This window comes from Balaenoptera physalus (genome assembly GCF_965194825.1).
Source record: "Balaenoptera physalus genome assembly, chromosome: 16".
Taxonomy (NCBI): Eukaryota; Metazoa; Chordata; class Mammalia; order Artiodactyla; family Balaenopteridae; genus Balaenoptera; species Balaenoptera physalus.
This window is the reverse complement of record NC_138898.1, coordinates 23,766,294-23,787,114: the sequence shown is the minus strand read 5'-3', so window position 1 is coordinate 23,787,114 and position 20,821 is coordinate 23,766,294. Positions and strand designations below refer to the sequence as shown.

Here is a 20,821-nt window from a genome sequence, read left to right as displayed (position 1 = left end):
TGGAACAAAAGAAAAATGAGGAAATTAGCAACAGCACCTGTTAGTACAATTTAAGAGCCCTTAAGTAGCTGTACTTCTTTACCCTTAAGACTTTCCCACTCTTTGAGGACTAACAAGTGATTTGCAGTACAATGTGGTTGTTAAATTTGATGTGTAGCACAAATGCATAAGTGACGAATCTTATTTCACTAATCAAGAGCTGTGAGTGAACTCACACCCACCCCCCACCCCAATTAGGAGGTTAGGGCTACAGAGACAGCAGTGAGGGGGCTTCAGTCTAAGTAAAACTCATAGTGCTGGTTACCAGCAGGCTTACTATACAAGCAGGTAAAAGGGGAAAACTGAGAGCATCAAAATAGAGAGGGAATCAAACACCAAGGAGCAGTCTGTTTGAACATAGCATAGCTTGCTATTTTGTAATATTGGGATGTGTTATGCTTATTCAACATCTTTAACTCTGTCCATATTTAATTATGTTCTCTTGCCGGTCATAGCTCTATTTTCCCCAAATAGTCACCTCCTCCTTCTCTCAACATGAAATGGCAGGCCATCAGTTGACTAGGAAAAAATGACATGAAACTATTAAGTCACTGAAATCAGAGTCCAGATGTCCGGAACAGCTAGGGTGCCAAATCCAATGCTCTGCTGTGCTATTTAACCACTTCTCTACAGCTGGTGTTTGCTTAGTCTCTGTGACCTAATGGTCAACATTTTTGCTGGGGAGCGGTTCCTGGGACTCTTGACAGAATTCAAGGAATATGGTTAATGAGCACTACTTCCCTGTCCTCAGAGTTTTAGAGCGCTGCCCTCTGTCCCTGGGGCTGGAATGTTTGCATCAGGTGGCTTTTTGCCCCTTCAGTAGTAGAGCAATATGTAGAAAAGCAGTTGCCACCTTAGTTGCTTGTTGCTAGTTATGTTGATCCAGAAAAGGAGCCATACTCTAGGATGCTTGTGAGATCCTCTGGCACAAAATAGCTCAAGGCACCAAGGAATAGCACAGTAAAGAATTAAGATTTACATGAGCAGGCACCAATAAGAGATGAGCTTGCTTATTTGTTGAACAGAAGAGTTTTCCCAGAAAAGTCACTACAGCATCAGAGAACTGTGCCACCACGAGAGTACACTCTTTCCAGAGCATTTTACAGTAAGTCAGTGTGATCTAAAGATTTTATGCTAAAAAGACAATACTGATATCAAGCAATTTTTTTAATTAAAAAGGATAGCCATAAGTTTGGATTCTACCATATCCCGTAAAAGCTCTACTTTTGGGGGGTAAGGAGAACGGTGGCGATGCACAAAATTGATAGACTATTACTTGCTGTAAAAAAATGGAAAGCAGACAAACAATGAATTACAGAAGTTGAGTGATCGCTCCTGAGCAAGAAACGGAGACATATTAGCACACAGTCCACCCCTTTAAGATGGTAAACGCCATTCTGGATATCCTTAGGCAGCCGATTTCACTCTGTGATTTTTCAAATGCTTAGTCAAACTGTCGTAATTTTAAAAACAGATCAGCAACTACCTGGAATTAATTATGTCTAGTCTAAACCTCTCTAAAACAAGTTGGGTATTCAAACTCAAATACAGGCTAAAACTTTCATGATAAAGATAAAAGTTACAAACATTTTTCAAGAGTTTTGGTTAAAAGGAACAGCGCACTAATTTCTCTGCAAGTCCAATCCAGATTTTTTTTTTTTTTTTTTAAAGAGACTCTGCGGAGTTTACGGAAACTTTTTATTTGCTAATTTTTTCAGTAGAAGTTGAACCAATGTGGAAGGGACAAAACCAGAGCATCAATGTCGGAAAGCAGCAATATTTTTGATTCCTCTCCCCTCTTCCCCACCTCAAATACCTCACATACTAATGCAAAAACAAATAACAAAAAAGAAAAAGAAAGCTTTAGAGGTATGTGCAACTGACAATGTATTCTGAAAATTTGTTTTCCCATTTCCTAATCAGTTTTTAAAAAACAATTCACAGCCCCCTTTAAAACTCCTTTTGTGAAAAGGAGCATGTGGTTTCCAGTTCTTTCTGAGTCCACATAACAAAGTGACTTGCTAGCAAAACTCACGTAAGTCTGAAAAGGTGGATACCACAGATCTGACCTAGAGTCAAGATTCCTCCCTGCAGTTCCAGGTATCCTCTTCTTTCCACACTTCAGCATTAGCAGACAAGGATAAGCAACAATTGTTACCTCCAAGATCACCAAAGCCACCTTTCCAAAGGCACAAAATATTTTCAGGAGTTTTTAAAAAACCCCAAAATACCTGATGGTATAGCTCAGTAGAGTACTCGTGTACAGTTAAAGCATTAAAAGCATCAGCCTGTTTTATTTCGTGACAAGTTTATTGAACAGTATTCAAGACTTCATCTATATAAACAAAAATCTCTGCCGAATGAAGCCAAGGCAGTATTTGCTGGCACTGTTGTGGCCATATTGGCAATGAGTTTTTTTATTGTGTTTGGTTTCTAAAGTTTGGACTACTACAGAACTGCCAGTAAAACAATTTAAATGTTTGCAAGAGTGGGAAATAATTTTTAAAAGTGACCACTGCCAGAAATTCTTTCCAGAAGATTTGACTAGCAGCAATTTTACATTTTCTTTACTCATTTTTAAAGTGTTCTTCAACTGATGAGTGGATTTATTTTTAAACACTTGACCCACACCTGTACACAATGACGGAATCCAATAAAAGGGACTTTGAGTTTGATTAAGGCTTTCGTGCATCCTTATTTTTATCTAAGGTATTTCCACCCAAAATGTATGTTTGCTTACTTCCATACACAGCCCTAGATTTTCATCCAGTGGGTTAAGACTGACCTAATTACACTGTTACCTCTCTGAAATTCTGAATAAAGTTTCCTAATGGAATTTCCACTATCAATGCTTTGACAACTTGGAGCACAAAGCTAGAAACTACATTTCACTTAACAGTGTTGCATTAAAAAAAAAGCCACTAATAATTATACATCCAAACTACAGTGGAAACACAGAACGCACCTCCAAATTTTGCTTACGAACTGTTTCACTAAAGTTCAGGAAAAGTTTACAAGTTTGCTTATTTATAAAATACATTTTGTAGATTTCTCTAACCCTTTAAGCTAAAAAAAAACCCAAGCAAACAAAAAAATGGAGGGGGGGGAAGGTTTAAACCTAATGGAAAAGTTTCTCTTCTATTAATGTCAGAGTCACCAAAAACAGGCAATAAAATTTACACATAAGATTGAAAATATCATGATAGTGTTTACAAATACACACCACTTTGAGCGAAGCTTTACAAATCCTTCACACCATACAAAGCAAATGAGAAAATAATGTAAATTTTCACCCCAAACCTAGTTCTTACGAGAAAATTTGCAGGTAAGAGAGGTATGAATAGTTGCACAGAACACATTTTCAAGAATTTTTTAAAAAGTCAAACTCCAGTGCCCAGAACAAGATGAACAGTATGCTTAGCAGTTAGCACTATGTTAATAAGTCTCAGATACACAAAAATCAAGTACCAGAGGGCAAAGCATTTAATTACATTTCACAACAAGAGAAGCACTGTTGTGATTCAACCAAATATGAAACACAATTCTCTCCAATTTCTACACAAACCACTATTTTCTTAATTTATTTAATTTGATGAACAATGAAATCAAGTTTTCCTTTTCAGCATTAATCTAAAACGTAGAAATAACAAAGTAGTTGCAATAAAGTATATGAAATATTTAATAAGAACGTACGAACACATAACCAAAATAAACTGTGAAAAAAGATAAAAAGACTTTCATCTTCAAACAACCCATTTTTCTAAAATAAAAATAGTCAGCTTTCCAATGGGGAAAATAATATGCAGTTGAAATAAGACTCCCAAGCAGCGCTGAAGTTTTTTGCACTCTGTCTTTGGAATGAGAAATGATTACTTAACAGAAAACTTAAATTGAACAGCATATACAAACATCATATTGCTTTTTTAGTTGAGGAGGCAATATCTAGTGATCTGTCAAAGCAAATTTGTATTCGTGAATTAGCAAAAGACCCACAACACAGCCATTTCTTCTTTGAAAGTCTAAATAATCCTTTCCCTAAACAAAATATCCTGTACTGTCAATCCTCTAAGATTGTAGTGATGAAAAAGCTTTCCAAATCTTAGCACACAAATGAAACTGTTGCCACTCTTAACTCTAAATTACACGACGCTGTATTTCAGTGTTCCACTGAATTGCAACACCCAAAAGGCACTATTTTTCTTAAATAGAAAATATTTCTTTTAAAAGGCTGACCCCTTTGTAAGTAAATTGATTTGTAGGAAATGTTGGGGATGTTTCAAACCAAGACAGAGGCCCATGTAAAAGACAAAATTTGTTTTTCATGATTATCTCACCAACCTCCCATTCCATGTTTATAATATAATGTGACACGTCTTTAGAGCATTTTAACTAAGAAGAAAAGTAACCATAAGTAGAGCCTTTTGTGGCAGTGAGCAGGACGTCGTAAGGCAAATGTTTTCGTGACAAGGACACTCACCAACCAGAACCCACGTGGTCCTCCTGCCTTAGTCCTGAATGCCAGAGTATGAAAGGGCAAGGAGCCTCAATTCTCTCCCCTCTGGCAGCTGCACTTGTACTCTGTATAAGGAATTTTTGTAACCAGGCTCCTGATCAAACAACTAGACCAAAAAGCCTCCAATTAACAGGATTAAATATATATCGACCTATGGACCAGCTTATGGATCTTTTATTCTGTTAACACTACTGCTAACAAAGCTAACAATTTCAACTACAATTTTAAAGACCTGTATATAATAATGCTTTCTTATGAATGGACCCTTTTTGTTTAGTTACAGGTCAAAATTTCACATAAATTTGGGACAGAAGGAAATTGCCAGAACATTAGTACATCTTGGGCAAGACTTCAAATCAGGCATCTTAAACAATGACCATTAAAAGTGGTTTCTGGTTTTCGATGCCATCCAAACAACATGAACAATTTTTAAACTGACTGAACTAAAACTTGGCGGTCAAACCAAAAAGGCTCTGGTAGGTAGAGGACTCCATATTTTATTTTTGTGGCAAACGTCTTATTCCACACAGTTTTAAGTGTGACTGACATCAGAAATCAAGTTCAAGGTTATAGCACAAACCAAGTGTGGAGTTTTATATTAGAAAAACATCAACAAAACAATTCTGCTCATTTACAAATGAGTCAATTAGGCAAATAAAGCAGCAACTTCAGAAGGACTGTCTATACAGCAAGAACCCTCAAGAAGCAATAAAGGTACATACAGTGAATCTGTATACAGAGATTTTATTCAATTTTAAAAGAAAATGAGGACTTTAGACAAAGCTTTGACCCTATAACAAAGCAAATCTGTCCAGCTTTAAACCAAATTCCAAGAGTAGCCAGCTTCTATTTTTCAGCAGCTGGCAAGAGCACCCTCAATGAGCTCTACTGACATTTCTATTTTCTTCATTCCATATGGTATAAAACAAAACCAATCTAGACTCCTGGATAAGCTTTATGTGGTCATTTGAGTTTTACAAATGGTTTCTCTAATAGTATGCCAAAATCATTTTTGTGTTCTCTCCGGACAGCTTTACTGTAACATACAGCAATGTTTATCCTGGTAGTGAGTCTTCTGTAAACAGTCAACCAATGCTCTATGTTATGGAAACCAATCTATATGCAATTGAAACAATCCACAGGCTCTAACCTGGAAACACTAGGAAAACAATCTGAATGCATTAATCACAGCACTATGAAGACTATATCTACCCTATGAAGAATTGATGTGAACAGCTACCCTAATACGAGTTTTACTTTCCTAGAGCCAATAGGTCTGTCATTTAAGTCAATGACAGCAGCTGTGGCTTCATCCCGAGATTCGAAAGCCACCATAGCTTCACCTGTGGGCATACCTTTTTCATTGTATTTTAAACACACTGAGCCTGGGATCACTTGATAGCCATAAAAGAAATCTAAAATCTCATCAATAGACACAGTGAAGGGCATGTTCTGTACTTTAATTACTGTTGGTCCTGGTTTTCCAGAACTAGATCCAAAGCCAGGAGGACCACCAACATGGACTGGGCCTGGGCCAGGGCCTGGGCCAGGGCCAGGGCCAAAGGCTGGAGGCCCACTCAAATGCCCAGGGGCACTTCCAAGGCCAGGAGGGCCGCTTCCAAAGCCAGGGGGGCCACCTAAGCTACCAGGGCCATTTCCAAAATTCTGAGGGCCCCCTCCAAATCCTGGTCCACTTAAATTATTTGGTCCACCTCCAAAACCTGGAACATCCAGTCCTAGACCAGGCAAACCACTATTTCCAACTGAAGGCATTCCAGGCCTAGCATCACCAAAGGCCCCTCCTAATCCTGGAGGAGGGAGTGGTGGTCCAAAGGCATTTGACCCACCAAAATTACCAGGAAAGTTAAATGGAGGCCCATTGTTGGCCTCCTTAGATCCTACAGTCAAGAAGGCATGCTCTTCACCTCCTGCACTAGGCATTCCTGCACTGGGTATTCCCACACCAGGCATTCCGGCACCGGGCATTCCTGCAGCAGGTATTCCTGCATTGGGCATTCCTGCATTGTGCATTCCCGCATTGTGCATTCCCGCACTGGGCAGTCCCGCACTGGGCATTCCCACACTGGGAATTCCTGGAACTGCGGGATTACCTGGCACAGGCATCTTTAACCCCTTTTTTCCTTGGGCAGGAGGATTTTTCTCAATCTCTCTCATATCTTCTAGAGTAACTACATGAACAAAAGCTTCTCTCCCATTAAGTTTTTTACGGTGTAAGCGTTCAGACTTACGTGCATCATCTTCATTTTTAAACTGAACCAATGCCTGTCCTAGACCTTGCCCATTGTTATCAACAAGAACATGTACAGCATTTTCATCCACTGGGATTCCTTCTAGGAATTGGAGAACATCCATCTTGGTAATGCTGAAGGGAATATTTGTTATATGCGCACAGACTTTGGCAGAGGTGACATCCCCCTCTGGATTTAACATCATTTCCCTCTGGTCATAGCTGAAGTTCTGCAATCTTTTTCGAATCATATCTATCTTTTCTAGCATACCTTTCTTGGTAATTGGATGAACTTGAATAAAGCGATTGCCCATGTATTGTTTATGACGACACAGAGCAGCCTTATAGTCAGCCTCATTCCTGAACTCTACGAAGCCTTCACCCGTTGCTTTCCCATTGGGTCCATAAGCAATATAAATACTATCTTCCACAATATCCAACTTTTTAAAAAAATCAATGACATGTTTGTTTTCTGCTTCAAAGGGTAGCCCTTTCAAGTAAACACAAAAACCAGCCTCGTGTGGTGATCTTGACCTTGACCTTTTCTGCCCACTGGGCGATTTTGACCTGGGAAGTGCCTGAGGAGGGGGATGGGTTTGTCCAGAAGGTCCTATACTTTGCTTAAAAGTGATATGGCCTCCAGCAGCTACCCACTGTCTCTCTGTGGCAGGACTAACTTCCACATAGCGTTGAATCATCAGCATTCTGTTTCGCTTCAAAGCTTCAAATGTATCTTGAGGGGAGAGAAACTTAACCAATCCATTCCCATTATTTCGACCTACATGATCTTTCAACAAATGCACTGCATCAACACGGAGCCCATGGAAAAAATCTCTGACATCATTTTCCATTGCAGAAAAGGGCATTCCATGCACACTGACATACAGATCATCAGGGTTGATGGGAAGTGGTTTCACACTGCTTTGAGAGTTCATCTGGACAGGGTTAACAGGATTCAATGGACCCAGAAACACAGGGTTCAGGTTATTGTTCAGATTCATAGGTGCTCCAGAGCCATTCATTCCAGCAGGTAGAGGTGCCACAGGAGGCGGGTTCAAGGGTGGCATGCCTGACATGGGTGGCAGTGGGGTCATGGGTGGCACAGAAGGGACTGGGGGTATTGGGGGCACAGGAGGCACAGGAGGCAATGTAGGTACCGGGGGAGGAACTGGTATTGGAGGAATGGACGGCATTGGTGGCAAAGATGGCATCGCTGGGATTGGAGGAATTGGTGGAGGTGGGACTGTGTTCATTGGAGAGGCTGTACTCGGAATGGTTGAGCTAAACGTTGGGCTCCCAAAGGAGGCCCCCATATTTGGAGGAGCCGTTCCTATGCTGGCTGTGGAAAATGTCTGTACGTTTTTGTTGCTTTCATGAACAGAAGTGGCGGCAGTAACTACACTGGGTGAGGGATTATTAAAGTTGGGTACTGTCGTAGGCAAGTTTACCCTGCCACTCATTCCTGAACTAGGTGGAGGTCCTGATCTACTAGCATTTGCTGGTGGTATATCTAAGTTGGCAGTTTCAAAACGCCTACGACTCAGTTCAATCATATTCTGCATTTCTGTTTTACTACTCAACAATAGTGTTACTTTTGACCCTTTAATTGTACCACCAGTGCGCATCATACCAAGCCTTGCATCTTCATCAGTGGCAAAAACGATGAAAGCCTCACCCAGTTCACCCCCTACAATATGCACGCCCCCATCAGGGATGGTCAATCCAGAGAAGAAGTGGCGAATGTCCATGGTCCCCGCCACAATTGGGAGACCTTGCAAACGGATGACCACAGCCATGCTGCGCTGAAACCACACACACCTGCAGATGAGAAAAGGCAACGGCCAGGTCAGACTCCTGTTTATCACACCAAGTTTTCAGCTACAAGAATGACCATCTACCGTATTAGGCCCTCAAGTATTCCCTCAGACTATCACAAGCAATGTCATTTTTTAAATTTGGATATTCTAAAAACTGAATGTTATATGCCATTTACAATGTAAAACCCAATTTCAACATCCAAAAAGCATTAATTCTGAAAACACTTAGAAGTTCAGCCCCAAGACTCAAAAATTTCAGGAAAAAAACAACCATAGGACAAGAAAATCACCAATTATATCATCATTCAGACCACTAATTATTCAATAAGATTTAAAAGAAATGTGTAAGTCAAATCAGGAAACAAAGTTTAACAATCTACAGGGGAAAAGATACAAAGGATGAATCAAAGTTAATATTTAAAACTGGCTCAGCATCTTCCTTATAAACTTTTGACAACTGTAGAATTACTGGTATCATTTTATATGGCTTAATCTCAAAACAACAGAAACAAAGCGGGAATAATAATGAATTTCAAATAATACTTAACACTAAAGCAGATTCAAGTCTCAAATGAGAACTGATTTCATATTTCATCCTAGGATGAAACCACTTTATTTATTAAAGAAATAGCTTTATTTATTAAAGAAAATGACATATGGAATTACGTATTACATATAAGGTTAATACGTACTAAGTATCCAGAAGAAATACTGAGTAAGACAGCCAAAATATTAGTTACCTGTAGCATCACTCCAAAAAGTAGAACCTGGTTACACTGCCATTCACCATGGCTATTTTAATTAAAACCCAGGCCCAAGGACTCATTCTCAAGCCCTCCATTTAATAAAAAGTCTTGTTTATCCCACAGGGGAGGGCTGATAATGAAAAAGAGGGATTTTTTTATTTTTGAACTAGTGTACGAACTTTATTCAGTGGTTGTGACTCAACATAACTCCTGTGGAATTTCTGGGTACTCACTAATCTCTGTAGATAATGTCCATTTTGATATAATCAAAAAAGAAAAGTTTCTCCCAGACTTAAATAAAATTTCAGTATTTCAATTCATATGGTTTCTAAGAGTAAATGGAAGGGCAGCCATGTATAAAGTAATCCAAAACAAACTCTTGCGACTGAAAAAAATATTAATTTGAAATTTATATGGTCAACAACAAAGGGTGTTTTCCAAGCCATTTTTAAAATCAACTTTTAAATATAAACCTATATTAAACTGGCTCTGTGATCTTAGGAAAATTATAAATTATTTGAGCTTTGGTTTCATCACTTCTCAAATGAGAACACTAGAAGAGCAAAGTTTCCTGCTCCAAGCGCTAAGAATTCTATAACTCCATGAAAGCAGTTTTTCAATGTCAAATATTACATGAATACTAATTTAAGGCAACAAAATCTGCAATTATATCTCAATATTACAATTGCTGCACACAAAAGAGAAATATACTGTTTGGCTTTTACACTCTTCTCACACACACATACACAAAAACAAAAGCCACCTTCAAACTTAATCCAGAAAGATGGACTGGCAAACAGAAAACGAGACCATATAAAACATTAGAAATTTGGGAAGGGGCAGGGGGAAGCTTTTCATTTTTGGTCTGCAAGCGTCAACAAGAAAAATTAATACTAAAAACGTCACACCAACAGACTCTTTTGCCCTTATTTACTATTTAGCAGTCTTTAAGAAGTTCATCAAGAAGGTTCCGATTCATTAAATCAAATTCTCACTCCTTACTAACTCTAGAATATTGGCTGTACGCAAAGATGAGATAGCATTCCGTTCAACTTCAAAAATCACTTAATCGCTAATTGGGGGAAACATCATGGGTAATCTAGATCCCCAAAACTTGAGAAAGAGAGAGAGAGAGATGTTAGTTTGCATTAGGACAATAAAATGGAAATTTGATATGGTCCCAAGAATTAAGCACAGGGCTAAAGTGACATACACAATTAAGTCTTCAAACCATCTGCAGCTGAGGGAAGGGATTTAGTGAAAGTCTGTACAAGGTACATGTGAAAACATGATATTGAAAGTCTGCCCAGATTACCATCTAGAAAAGGGCTGAGTAAACCAAAGCAGTGCACAAGATTTATTCATAAAGTCATCTAAACAGGAAAAGTTTTTAGGTTCTCAAAAACCTGAAGTAAGATCTGCTATTCTGCTACAAAGTACCTGTTTGACAAATGAGTCATTTCAACCTATCTTGCTTGAGCCTATCTTAGTTATTTAACAAGAAGTTAGATTCCAATCACTAAGGTTCCACCTAAAGTCAATTTGTACTCTAAAACATGACCCATTTTCTATACCTATTCCACAAAGGAATATTAAAAAACCGTACCAATAACAAGCACCCATATTTGTAGTTAGTCTAGAATGCTACTGAGGAAAAAAAACAGCTACTTACTGCCTAATAATCAGGAACTCAGCAGGAGAAATGCATCCATAGAAAACTGACTCCCAAAGGAAGCAACAACTGTTCAAGACACCCAGTCCACCCCTCTCCCATCCCTCAAATAAGCTTATTACAAACAAAAAACCACAATTTAGTTATTACACATATTTTCATGTTATTTAATAAGCTATCTCAATTTATTTTGTATAAAAATAAACCCTCTATTCAAAATCTCTTACCTGATAAAACAAGAGATGTATTTTCTTAACAAGAAGTAGAGGCCAAGTCAATCCTGTGGGCAACCAATTAAAACCAACTTTTAGACTGCAATAGAGAATAAATGGAGGCAAAAATCAATGCAGGAAACACAAAACACGCACAGGCCACACTGAACTGTATATTAAAGGGCGAGTCTGAAACCACCGGAGTACATCATTACAATGTATTAGGAAAAAAAAAAAAAAAAGACATGTACCAAAATCCCACACGTTTATTATTTGGTATTGCTTTCAAATTGCTTTCTCTCAAAGCATTATATATTTACATACATCAAGAATGTGTCACAAATTAGCCCAAGAAAGAATCAATCGAAAACTAAAACAGTCATAAAGATCAGCTTCACAGCTGGTAATTGCTTTCATCACTTGATGATTAAACCAGTCCAGAAAATTCCATAACACAAGTCCAACGGCGACCTATTTCCTCAGGTTCCCACCAAATTTTTGATGAAAAAGCACAAGTTCAATAGCAACAGTTCCTGGACAAATTAAGTCATCAATCAAGGATATTCATGGAAATTACTGCAATTACTCTTTCAACATATTTTCCTTTGCACCAAAATAGCAATCGAACAACAAAAAAAACATAAGTGAAGTGAAAGGTCTGGCCTACAAGGACTAATTCCTGGTTAAAACCACAAGAGTTCAATATATTAAGGAAGAGTGCTTTTTCTTCTAACACCAAAATGGTTCCAAGAAACTTGTTAAAAAAAAAAAAAAAGTCCGGCATATTAAGAGTCCTTCCAAAGTAAAAACAGGTCACTCATCTTTCACTGGAATTTCTCCCAAACTAGTGAAGTTATGAACAATTCACAAGCAATTTATATGACCAAATGATTAGACAACTATATTCAAAAGAGTAGAAGAAAACTGTCACTGTTCGGTACAAGATTACCCATAGACGCCTACTTCGAATGATGATGCTTATTTTTAACTATCTTTCAAGATCAAGATACCACCATTGAGCTTAATATTCATCACCAGAAAGACATATTCAAACGTTTTACCATTACTCCAAACTTTTTCTGAAGAACAAGCTAAACATCACCTAGACAACCACTCAAATTACTAAAGAACAGGGAGATTGTTTTGCCACAAAAAGCTATGCTGTATGTCATAAGCAACACCTTCAGAAGCCCAGAGCATTGTGTTAATCTTTTAAATGTTGTACAATCGATCCTAATTAAATCTAGAATTTTAAGTCTTCATTTAAAAACAAGCCACATCTAGTAGTTTATCTAACGGGTCACAAAGGGAAACGTAAAACAGAAAAAAGCTTGCTTTACATAAAGTTTACACTCAACAAGGAAGAGCACGAATTATTGCAATATTTTTTTTTCTAAATGTACAAGTTTGACTCTATGAGCCTCAGAATCAGGGTAATTTTTTAGTTAAGCACTTGTGATGACTCCTACTGAAGATTCCAATTCAAAAGGTCTGGTGTGGGGCCAGGACACATGGCCTGAAGGTAAGGGAAACAGGTTCCTCAGTCCCTTTCCTTCCAGATCCAAGAAGGTTCCATATGTCCACTGGAGAGGAACAAGTTCGGGGTCAGCCAGTTAAGCCCAAAGAGAACATTCTAGGTCTACTCCCAAAAATGTTTACAGGGTTGCCAGAAATTACTAAACAAGGAGAAAAGCTGAAAGGCCCAGCTGAATTCAGCAAATCCCTAGTTCAACTCATTCAATTTAAAGTACAAAATCAATCTAGTCATAAATTTGTTAATCTTTTCTATTTCAGCACAAGGGAAGCTACATCTCACCCCATGCCAAAGGAAAGTACACAGAAAGCTCAGGCTAGCAGCCAGAACTTCACAACTCTTGGTGTTATAGCTCTTCCTTCCAATAGAAATTGAGAACTCAAATACTTTTGTTTTCAACACCTCACTTTGAAAGGGGCACAATAATTAAAATAGAAGTATCACTATTTTCCAGGAACCTACTTATTCCTGTGTTCTAAATGTCAGCCAGCAAGTGAATGTAGGATACCAGTCACTCCAGTCACTCCAGTGACCTTTAAAAATTCACTCCAGTCACCTTTAAACTTTGGTGAATTTTAGAAAGATAAGACTGAAACAATTCTAAGCAACAAAACACCTAAAATACATGTTTTACCTATTCAGAGAGCATAATGGAAAGGGAAAATGGGCTTGATTTGCCATTAAATCCATTGATGTATTTCAGAAGATCTAAGACAAGAAGCTTTAATATACTTTTGCACTTTATCTTGAGAATTAAGCCACAGTGGCTTTCTTACAAATTCCAGATATATGCACAATTACAAATATCTATTACAAAAGTTTAGCATATTATTATGACAAGACAGATTTTCTTAAATACTAGCCATTCCAAAAACTTGGAATTTCAGGATAAAATGTCTGACAACAATCCTCTTTACCAGGAAGCCAAGGCAAAAATCAGAACTTGACCATTTCCACTCTTCATTTGGTAATAAACATCCAAAAGTGAATTTTAACTTTGTTCAATAGTAAGTCTTTGATCAACAAGAACCAGGGTACAGCAGACCTAAGTTCTTCAGATTCAAAAGAAACAAAAATCACCCTTCAAATGTTCACCACAGAGATGAGCAACAGAGAACCAATCATAATGGGCACAATGCTACAAGCAGCATAATCACATTATGGTATGCATTATGGAAAAAAACACAGCTTCATCAACTTGATTTTGTCCCCATCCCCAAATGGATCACATTTCAGGTTCTGCGACCATTCTTAATAAAACAATTCTTCTGACACTGAGGGAGATATAAACCTTTGATAGCATGTTACTCAACTTTCCCATTAACCTCCAGTCAGTACTCAAAGGCAGCAGATCAAAAGACATTTCTAAATAAGATATTTATTCTCTTGCCAAAAACACTACAATATTAAGTTATTTTTCAATCCCCCCAAATGCCAACAAAAATGTTCATTATCTTACTTGCTTTAAACTTCAAAGAAACAATATTTCTTCTAACCTAGCCAACCACATTCACCCTCACTACTGGTTTTAAGGCTTTAAACTTAATGAACTAAACTCTATGCAAACCAAAATGTATATGTGTGGTGGTAGTAAAATCTGATAAAACTAAAGATTGAGTGATTTTTCTTAGTTGACCTAAAACACTTAACAATATTCACTTATTCACAAATATTTATCAAGCACTTATGGGCCAGGCAGAAGATTACAGAAATGGATGACAGTCCCTGCATTTTAGGGAGGGATATCTAAAAACATCTTTTGTGCAACGCTTACTGACAGAAGTTCTTCCTACCTCATCTACAGAAGAAAATATTCAACTGAAATGATGGAGTGACTATCTACAAAATGGAATAAAAACAGTATGAACGTTGTCAGTGGATTTCAGCACCTGGAACACACCGGTCCACAAAATCAAGTTTCACATCTACAAATTGTACCAACAACCCCCAAACTCATGCAAAAATCAAGTCATTTGGTATGTCAAAGAAAGTGAAAGAAGCCTGAAGTTTTCTGGTATTAGCACATAACAGTATGTTCCAAGTAACTACCACGATGGTTTCTAAAGCTTCACATTTTTCACCTAACAGATATGAACATAAGAAAAATTGAAATTATGCATCACAATCCATAAAATAATCAATATATAATCAAGCATATAAATGATATAAAAATGCATTCCCTGCATCATTATTTTTCCAGTAATAATACTAAGCACATCCTCAACTTTTATATAAACACGCCAAACATTTTTCTTCAAATATTAATTACCATAAATTTTTTTAACCACCTGTAACAGTTCTTCCCAATTGTTTTAATATTCTTGGAAAATGCCTGAGCACAATTTCCTTCCACTAAATCCAGAATCCTCCACGCTACCAAAACTACCAAATTTCAAAAACAAATACAACCAGTCTTGTATTATATTTCTATAATTAAAAAACAAAATCCAACAGGAACGGCCTATACGTCCAGACTTCTAGGATTTTTTTTTTTCAACTGCAAAGGCTCTGAAACGCATTAACAATGTAAACTAGATAACAAACTCCAAGGCAATTCATGTTGCTAGTACTGCATTTTACAAAAATTATATCATTTACAACCATTCAAGCAAGAAGCTCTAAGAAATACTCGCCACAAGTCTCTCCTTCAACAAAACCTTCAGTTGCAATCATTTTTGTTAGTAGCTTATATTGACTGGCATCACCCTAGTCTTGAATAATATAAAATGGTTCCTGCCAACTATCCCAATTTACATTAGGTCATCTCTGGGAATCCGGAGTCAAGGAGGGTTTTAGGGTCCAGAAACCTCTCTTACGGAGCCTGCTATTTTCAGTATACAACTCTCGGCAGGTTCACGGCTGAATAACCTAGAGTAACCCTCACCGGAGCTCAAATTTTTCACTATAAAGCACACATTGGAAGCACACATACAGTCCATGCGCTTACAATCTACCAGCTAAGCCTCCTGCACTAGTGACCATCCCCGTCATTAACCTGCAGATTCTCAAAGCCCCTCGCACCCACTTCACGTGGCCGCAAACTACCACCTCCAGTCTTCAGAAGAGAAACTCAGTTCACTCTCCATCAAAATCACCCAGCCTCCACGTCCCATTGGACCTCCTCCTTCTTCGATGCTGGAGGCTCTCTCCCAAGGGACGCGTAAAGGTGATGCTCTTAGCAGCCCCCTCCCTACTCGGGGACCAAGAGGCCCGGAGGCGGACTCACCCCACGCTACCGGGGCCGACTTCTCAAGTTAACGACACCCCGGAGGGTAAGCCCCGCCCCAACGCTGGGCTTTGGAAGCTTTTCATTGCAACCGCCTCCACCTTCAGGCCAAGAAGGCGGCCAATTCCGACTTCCTTCCTACACTCACGGGAGAGCACCGACTACAGCTCCCTCCCCCCAGGTGTGTCCAGATTGTAGTCCCCTTTTTCTGGTAGGCCACCGGGGCCTCCTTTCCACTTCCGGTGGAGGGAGTGTCCTCACTACGATTATCTCCTCACTTCGGGACACAGTTATAACCTCTGCCCCACGTGGGGGCATAGAGAATCTTGCTCATTCGGGATGTAGTGTGTTTTCACTGCAGTTCCCGTTCGTTCGCAGACCGCTGGGCCACCCAGTTCTGGCCTCCTCCCTCTCAGACTACGGGGGCGTCCTCGCTACGGCCTCGTCCCCTCTTCCGTAGGCAGGCTCCTCCTCTCTTGCGTCCTACTTGCAACCTCTCCGGACCGAGAGGCACAAGCGGCGCCCCGGGCCCCCCGCAGCCATGCCCCGACCCTTCAGCGTAGGGCGCTCGCTGCGGCGGGCTCCGAGGCCTCCGAAGGCCCCGCCCCGGGCCATCAAGGGGCGGCTCGAGCCCCGCACAGCCCCGCCCGTTCCGGGGCTGCGGGAGTCTTACCGGGGAGAGCTGCGCGGCACCCGAACCCAGACCCGAGTTACCCCCCGCGCGAGTGCCTCCGCCCCGCGGTCGGTAGCCCCAGCCCGAACAGCTTCCCGGAGCCCAGAGCAGCCACCACCTCTTTCGCCGCTTCACAAGATGGCCGCCAACCCGCTCAGCAGCTCCGCGTTCCAGAAAGGGCGGGATGGAATGGTTGACGTCACAGGGCGGGGTGGGGCGGTGCAAGCGCGCGGGGGTTCTCGGGTAGCTCCCGGAAGTTGCCCGTGTTTGTGGCAGAGGAGCTCGGCGACTTTTGCTTGGTAGCTCCGCCTTAAGGGAGTGAAGCTGCTGTTGGGATCCGAACAGTATCTGGCGCTGGGCTCCGTGCAATTGCTTCACTTCTTCGAGCCTCTGCGAAAGGAGGGAAATACTGCCTACCTCGCAGAATTGTACTGAGGATTAAATGGACCACAAAATGGTGCCTAGTTCTACTGATGATGCCCTGACAGAAGAACCAAAATCTGATTCTTTTTTTCCCATTAAAAAATTTCAATCCAGGACTTCCCTGGTGGGGCATTGGTTAAGAATCCGCCCGCCAATTCAGGGGACACGGGTTCGATCCCTGGTCCGGGAAGATCCCACATGCTGAGGAGCAACTAAGCCTGTGTGCCACACCTACTTTGTACCCTCACTTCTGGCTCAGTAAATTCCTTTTTTTTTTTTTTTTTTTTTGCTACACCACGGCATGCAGGGTCTTAGTTCCCCCACCAGGGATCAAACCCCTGCACCCTGCAGTGGAAGCGCGGAGTCCTAACCACTGGACTGCCAGGGAAGTCCCTGGCTCAGTAAATTCTTTTACTGCCCGCGTTGCCATCCCCATCGCCACACTCCGCGGCATTTTGGTGGCGGGTAGGGTGCTCTCTCTGCCCTTTCCGATCCATCTTCCACCACGTAGCGATCAGCCTACTGACTCCAGGCAACTGAAGGTCCCCCGCCGGGGCTACTCCTCGGCGGGAGGTGAAGGCCTGCGGGACGGGACTCCGACTCGCTGTCGACCTAAGGGGTACGTTCTGGAAACGGTCTTTTCGCCTCTTCAACACTGCCTATGGTCTGAGGTCCCTGGAGACCGGGGATTAAAGCGTCCTGGCCGAGGCGACTCTTCCGAAGACCTAAAACCCGATCCCATACTGAGCGACCATTCCTGCCCAATGGGGTGGCAGTGTCCTTTGGCCCTAGCCTTGGGAATCCTCACTTCCAACGGCTGGCGCAGTCGGCAGCGGCAGCTTGTTGGGGCGAATCCAGGCACGCTGTGAGATCCCCTTTCTCTTTCCATCCTCCCTTGACGACCGTCCATCCTGATCCGCCAACATCTCCAGGTACTTCAAACGAGTCGCCACAAAACCAGTGAGTTTCCCCCTCTGGGTTGGCCCGAGACCCGCTTCCCTTCCTGGTCTTGGGGTGATCGGCCGGGCATCAGGAGGCCTCTGTCAGACAGAGCGCGCCTCAAGAGGTCCTCTATTCGGGGGATGCCCCAGTCTAGAGCGCAACCTCAGGTCCCTCGCGGACAGGGCAGAGGCCTGTTTCCCTCTAGGGATGCCTTTTGTTGTTTGTTTGGTTTTGTTTTGTTAATAGTTATTTATTTATTTATTTGGTTGTGCCGGGTCTTAGTTGCATCAGGCTGGCTCCTTAGTTGTAGCACGTGGGCTCCTTAGTTGCCGCTGGAACCTGGGTCCCCGGCACTGGGAGCACGGAGTCTTATCCACTGCCCTACCGGGAAGTCTCTAGAGATGCCTTTTCGGTAGACGCTGTGCCTGGTTAAGGTCCAATATGGGTCTAACACCCTCTATTCTTGCTGACTCACCTTTGGGATGTATTCTTAAAAACTGGACTTGGAAGTTCCCTGGCAGTCCAGTGGTTAGGACTTTGCACTTTCACTGTTGTGGCCCCGGGTTCAATCCCTGGTCTGGGAACAAAGATCCCAAAGCCTCCCACAAGCCGCACAGTGTGGCCAAAAAAAAAAAAAAAAATTGGACTAAATTTGATTTCCAAACTCTCTCCAACATTTGGTTCCGGATCAGGAGGTCTGGCCTCTCAACAGGTCCCTAAACTATAACACCATCCTGCAGCTTGATCTCTTCTGTCAAAACTTGGGAAGGACTCTGAGGTCCCCTACATTCAGGCCTTCATGGCCCTGTCACAAAACCCCAAATTACAACAAACCTGTCGCATATGCCTCTCCAAATTCTGCCCTCCAAGCCTGACACCGATATTCTCCAACATCCCTCCTTTAATCTCCCACGCACTCCTCTTAACCCGCTCCCCCTCCTACCGCTCCTCCTCCCTATCCCGACACCCTCTCACCTTCCCACCCCCCGTTCAGGTGCCTCATATCTGAACACCCTCAACCCCCTGAAAATCTTTTGCCTCTCCATGAGGTGGCCAGTGGAGAAAAGGGCACTATTCAAGTTCACATCCCCTTGCCTATGTCTGACTTGTCACAAATCAAAACTAAATTGGGATCTTTTAGTCAGGACCCCACCAATTTTATTTGGGAATTCAGAGGAACTCACGGTGGCTTTCGATCTGACCTGACAGGACATCTATGTCGTCTTGACCACCTGTTGTACCCTAGAGGAAAAGTCCCATATTTGGTCCCTAGGGTGGGCTTGGGCAGATGAAGCACATGCCTGCACCCCTGACAATGCCCATCTACCTGGGGCTGTCCCTGACACAGAACCAAATTGGACATATCAGGCCACCGACACAGGGCCTACATGAGGACGAGGCCGCTGATTACATGATTACCTGCCTAATTGAGGGGATGAAAAAGGCTGTCATCAAGCCAGTAACTTACAACAAACTTCATGAAATAACCCAGGACTTCTCTGAAAACCCTACCTTATTTCAAGCCCGCTTAGCTGAAACTATGCATAAATACACAAACCTAAACCCTAAGAGTCCAGAGGGACTAGCTATTCTGGCTGTTCACCTTACCAGCCAAGCTTCACCTGATATCAGACACAACTCCAAAAACTTGAACAGGGACCCCAAATTCCCTTTGCTGTCCTATTAGATACGGCCTTCATGGTCTTTAATAACCGGGAGGACGCCTCGAGAGCCCAGAGGGCTGAACGGGAAGATGAAAGAGGTAAACAAACGGCAGGCCCAATATATGGCAACCGCAATTGTTAGCTTGCTGTCCATTTCGGGCACCCCCATGGCTTGTCCCAGCCAACCAAAGGGGACAGCTGCCCTGGCCCATTCCTGCTTCCACTGCAGCCAACCAGGGCTCTTCAGTTGGGAATGTTCCAAGCCTCCAGGGCCTTGTCTCAAATTCAAGCAACGTGGCCACTGGAAACGGGACTGTCCCTCTCTCCCTCAAGGGGGAGGGCCATCCCCCACTCAAAGGCCCCATGCGCCACAGGGAGGACCCCAAGCCCCCAGAGCCCCTTCCCAGGGACAAATGCCCTTGACGCCCAAGGGTGACCAGAAGAGACCATAAAAGAAGCCCAGTTTCTCTCCCCCAGCAGACCCCCTCTTGGTCTCGCCTGCTGCTCCCTTGCAGTGTATTCAATAAATCTCGCTTTCTACCCTTTTTTTTTTTTAATAAATTTATTTATTTTATTTATTTATTTTTGACTGCATTGGGTCTTTTGTTGCGGCACACAGGCTTTCTCTAGTTGCGGTGAGCAGGGGCGACGCGTCGTTGCGGTGCATGGCCTTCTGATCGCGGTGGCTTCTCTTGTTGCAGAGCACTGGCTCTAGGCACGTGGGCTTCAGTAGTTGTGGCTTGTGGGCTCTAGAGCGCAGGCTCAGTAGTTGTGGCACACGGGCTTAGTTGCTCCACGGCATGTGGGATCTTCCCGGACAAGGGCTTGAACCTGTATCCCCTGCATTAACAGGCGGGTTCTTAACCACTGCGCCAGCAGGGAAGTCCTACCCTCACTTCTGACCCAGTAAATTCTTTTATCACCCGCGTTGCCAGCACCATCGCCGCACTCCACGGCAATAATGCCATCAGCAGCAACATGGATGGACCTAGAGATTATCATACTAAGCAAAGTAAGTCAGAAAGAGAAAGACAAATACCATATGATATTACTTATATGTAGAATCTAAAATATGACACAAATGAACATATCTACGAAACAGAAACAGACTT

The 20,821-nt window shown here is 41.9% G+C and overlaps 2 protein-coding genes across 4 annotated transcripts in view; both read right to left on the bottom strand.

Moving 5' to 3' along the window:
- The window catches only part of CPNE1 (copine 1), a gene marked incomplete at its 3' end in the record, with an annotated part of 30,658 nt that extends 19,311 nt beyond the window's left edge, over positions 1-11,347 (bottom strand). The window contains exon 1 of the mRNA XM_082432083.1: positions 11,263-11,347. The remainder of the gene's footprint in view (positions 1-11,262) is intronic.
- RBM12 (RNA binding motif protein 12) lies at positions 5,034-16,833 on the bottom strand. 3 transcript variants are annotated; one of them, XM_082430139.1, is made up of 3 exons: positions 16,681-16,833; positions 11,263-11,315; positions 5,034-8,618 (listed from the first exon to the last, which is right to left on the bottom strand). In XM_082430139.1, the coding sequence occupies exon 3, from the start codon at positions 8,594-8,596 to the stop codon at positions 5,789-5,791; it is 2,808 nt and encodes a 935-aa protein (XP_082286265.1). In that variant the 5' UTR covers positions 8,597-8,618; positions 11,263-11,315; positions 16,681-16,833; the 3' UTR covers positions 5,034-5,788. The 3 variants fall into 3 exon arrangements, with proteins under 3 accessions (XP_082286265.1, XP_082286266.1, XP_082286264.1); XM_082430140.1 differs by having other exon boundaries at positions 16,799-16,817; XM_082430138.1 differs by having other exon boundaries at positions 11,263-11,347; positions 16,681-16,734.
- Positions 16,834-20,821: the final 3,988 nt, after the last annotated feature.

Excerpts from the sequence above, each read along its gene's own strand:
- RBM12 (XM_082430139.1), bottom strand. The coding sequence starts at position 8,596 with ATGGCTGTGGTCATCCGTTTGCAAGGTCTCCCAATTGTGGCGGGGACC.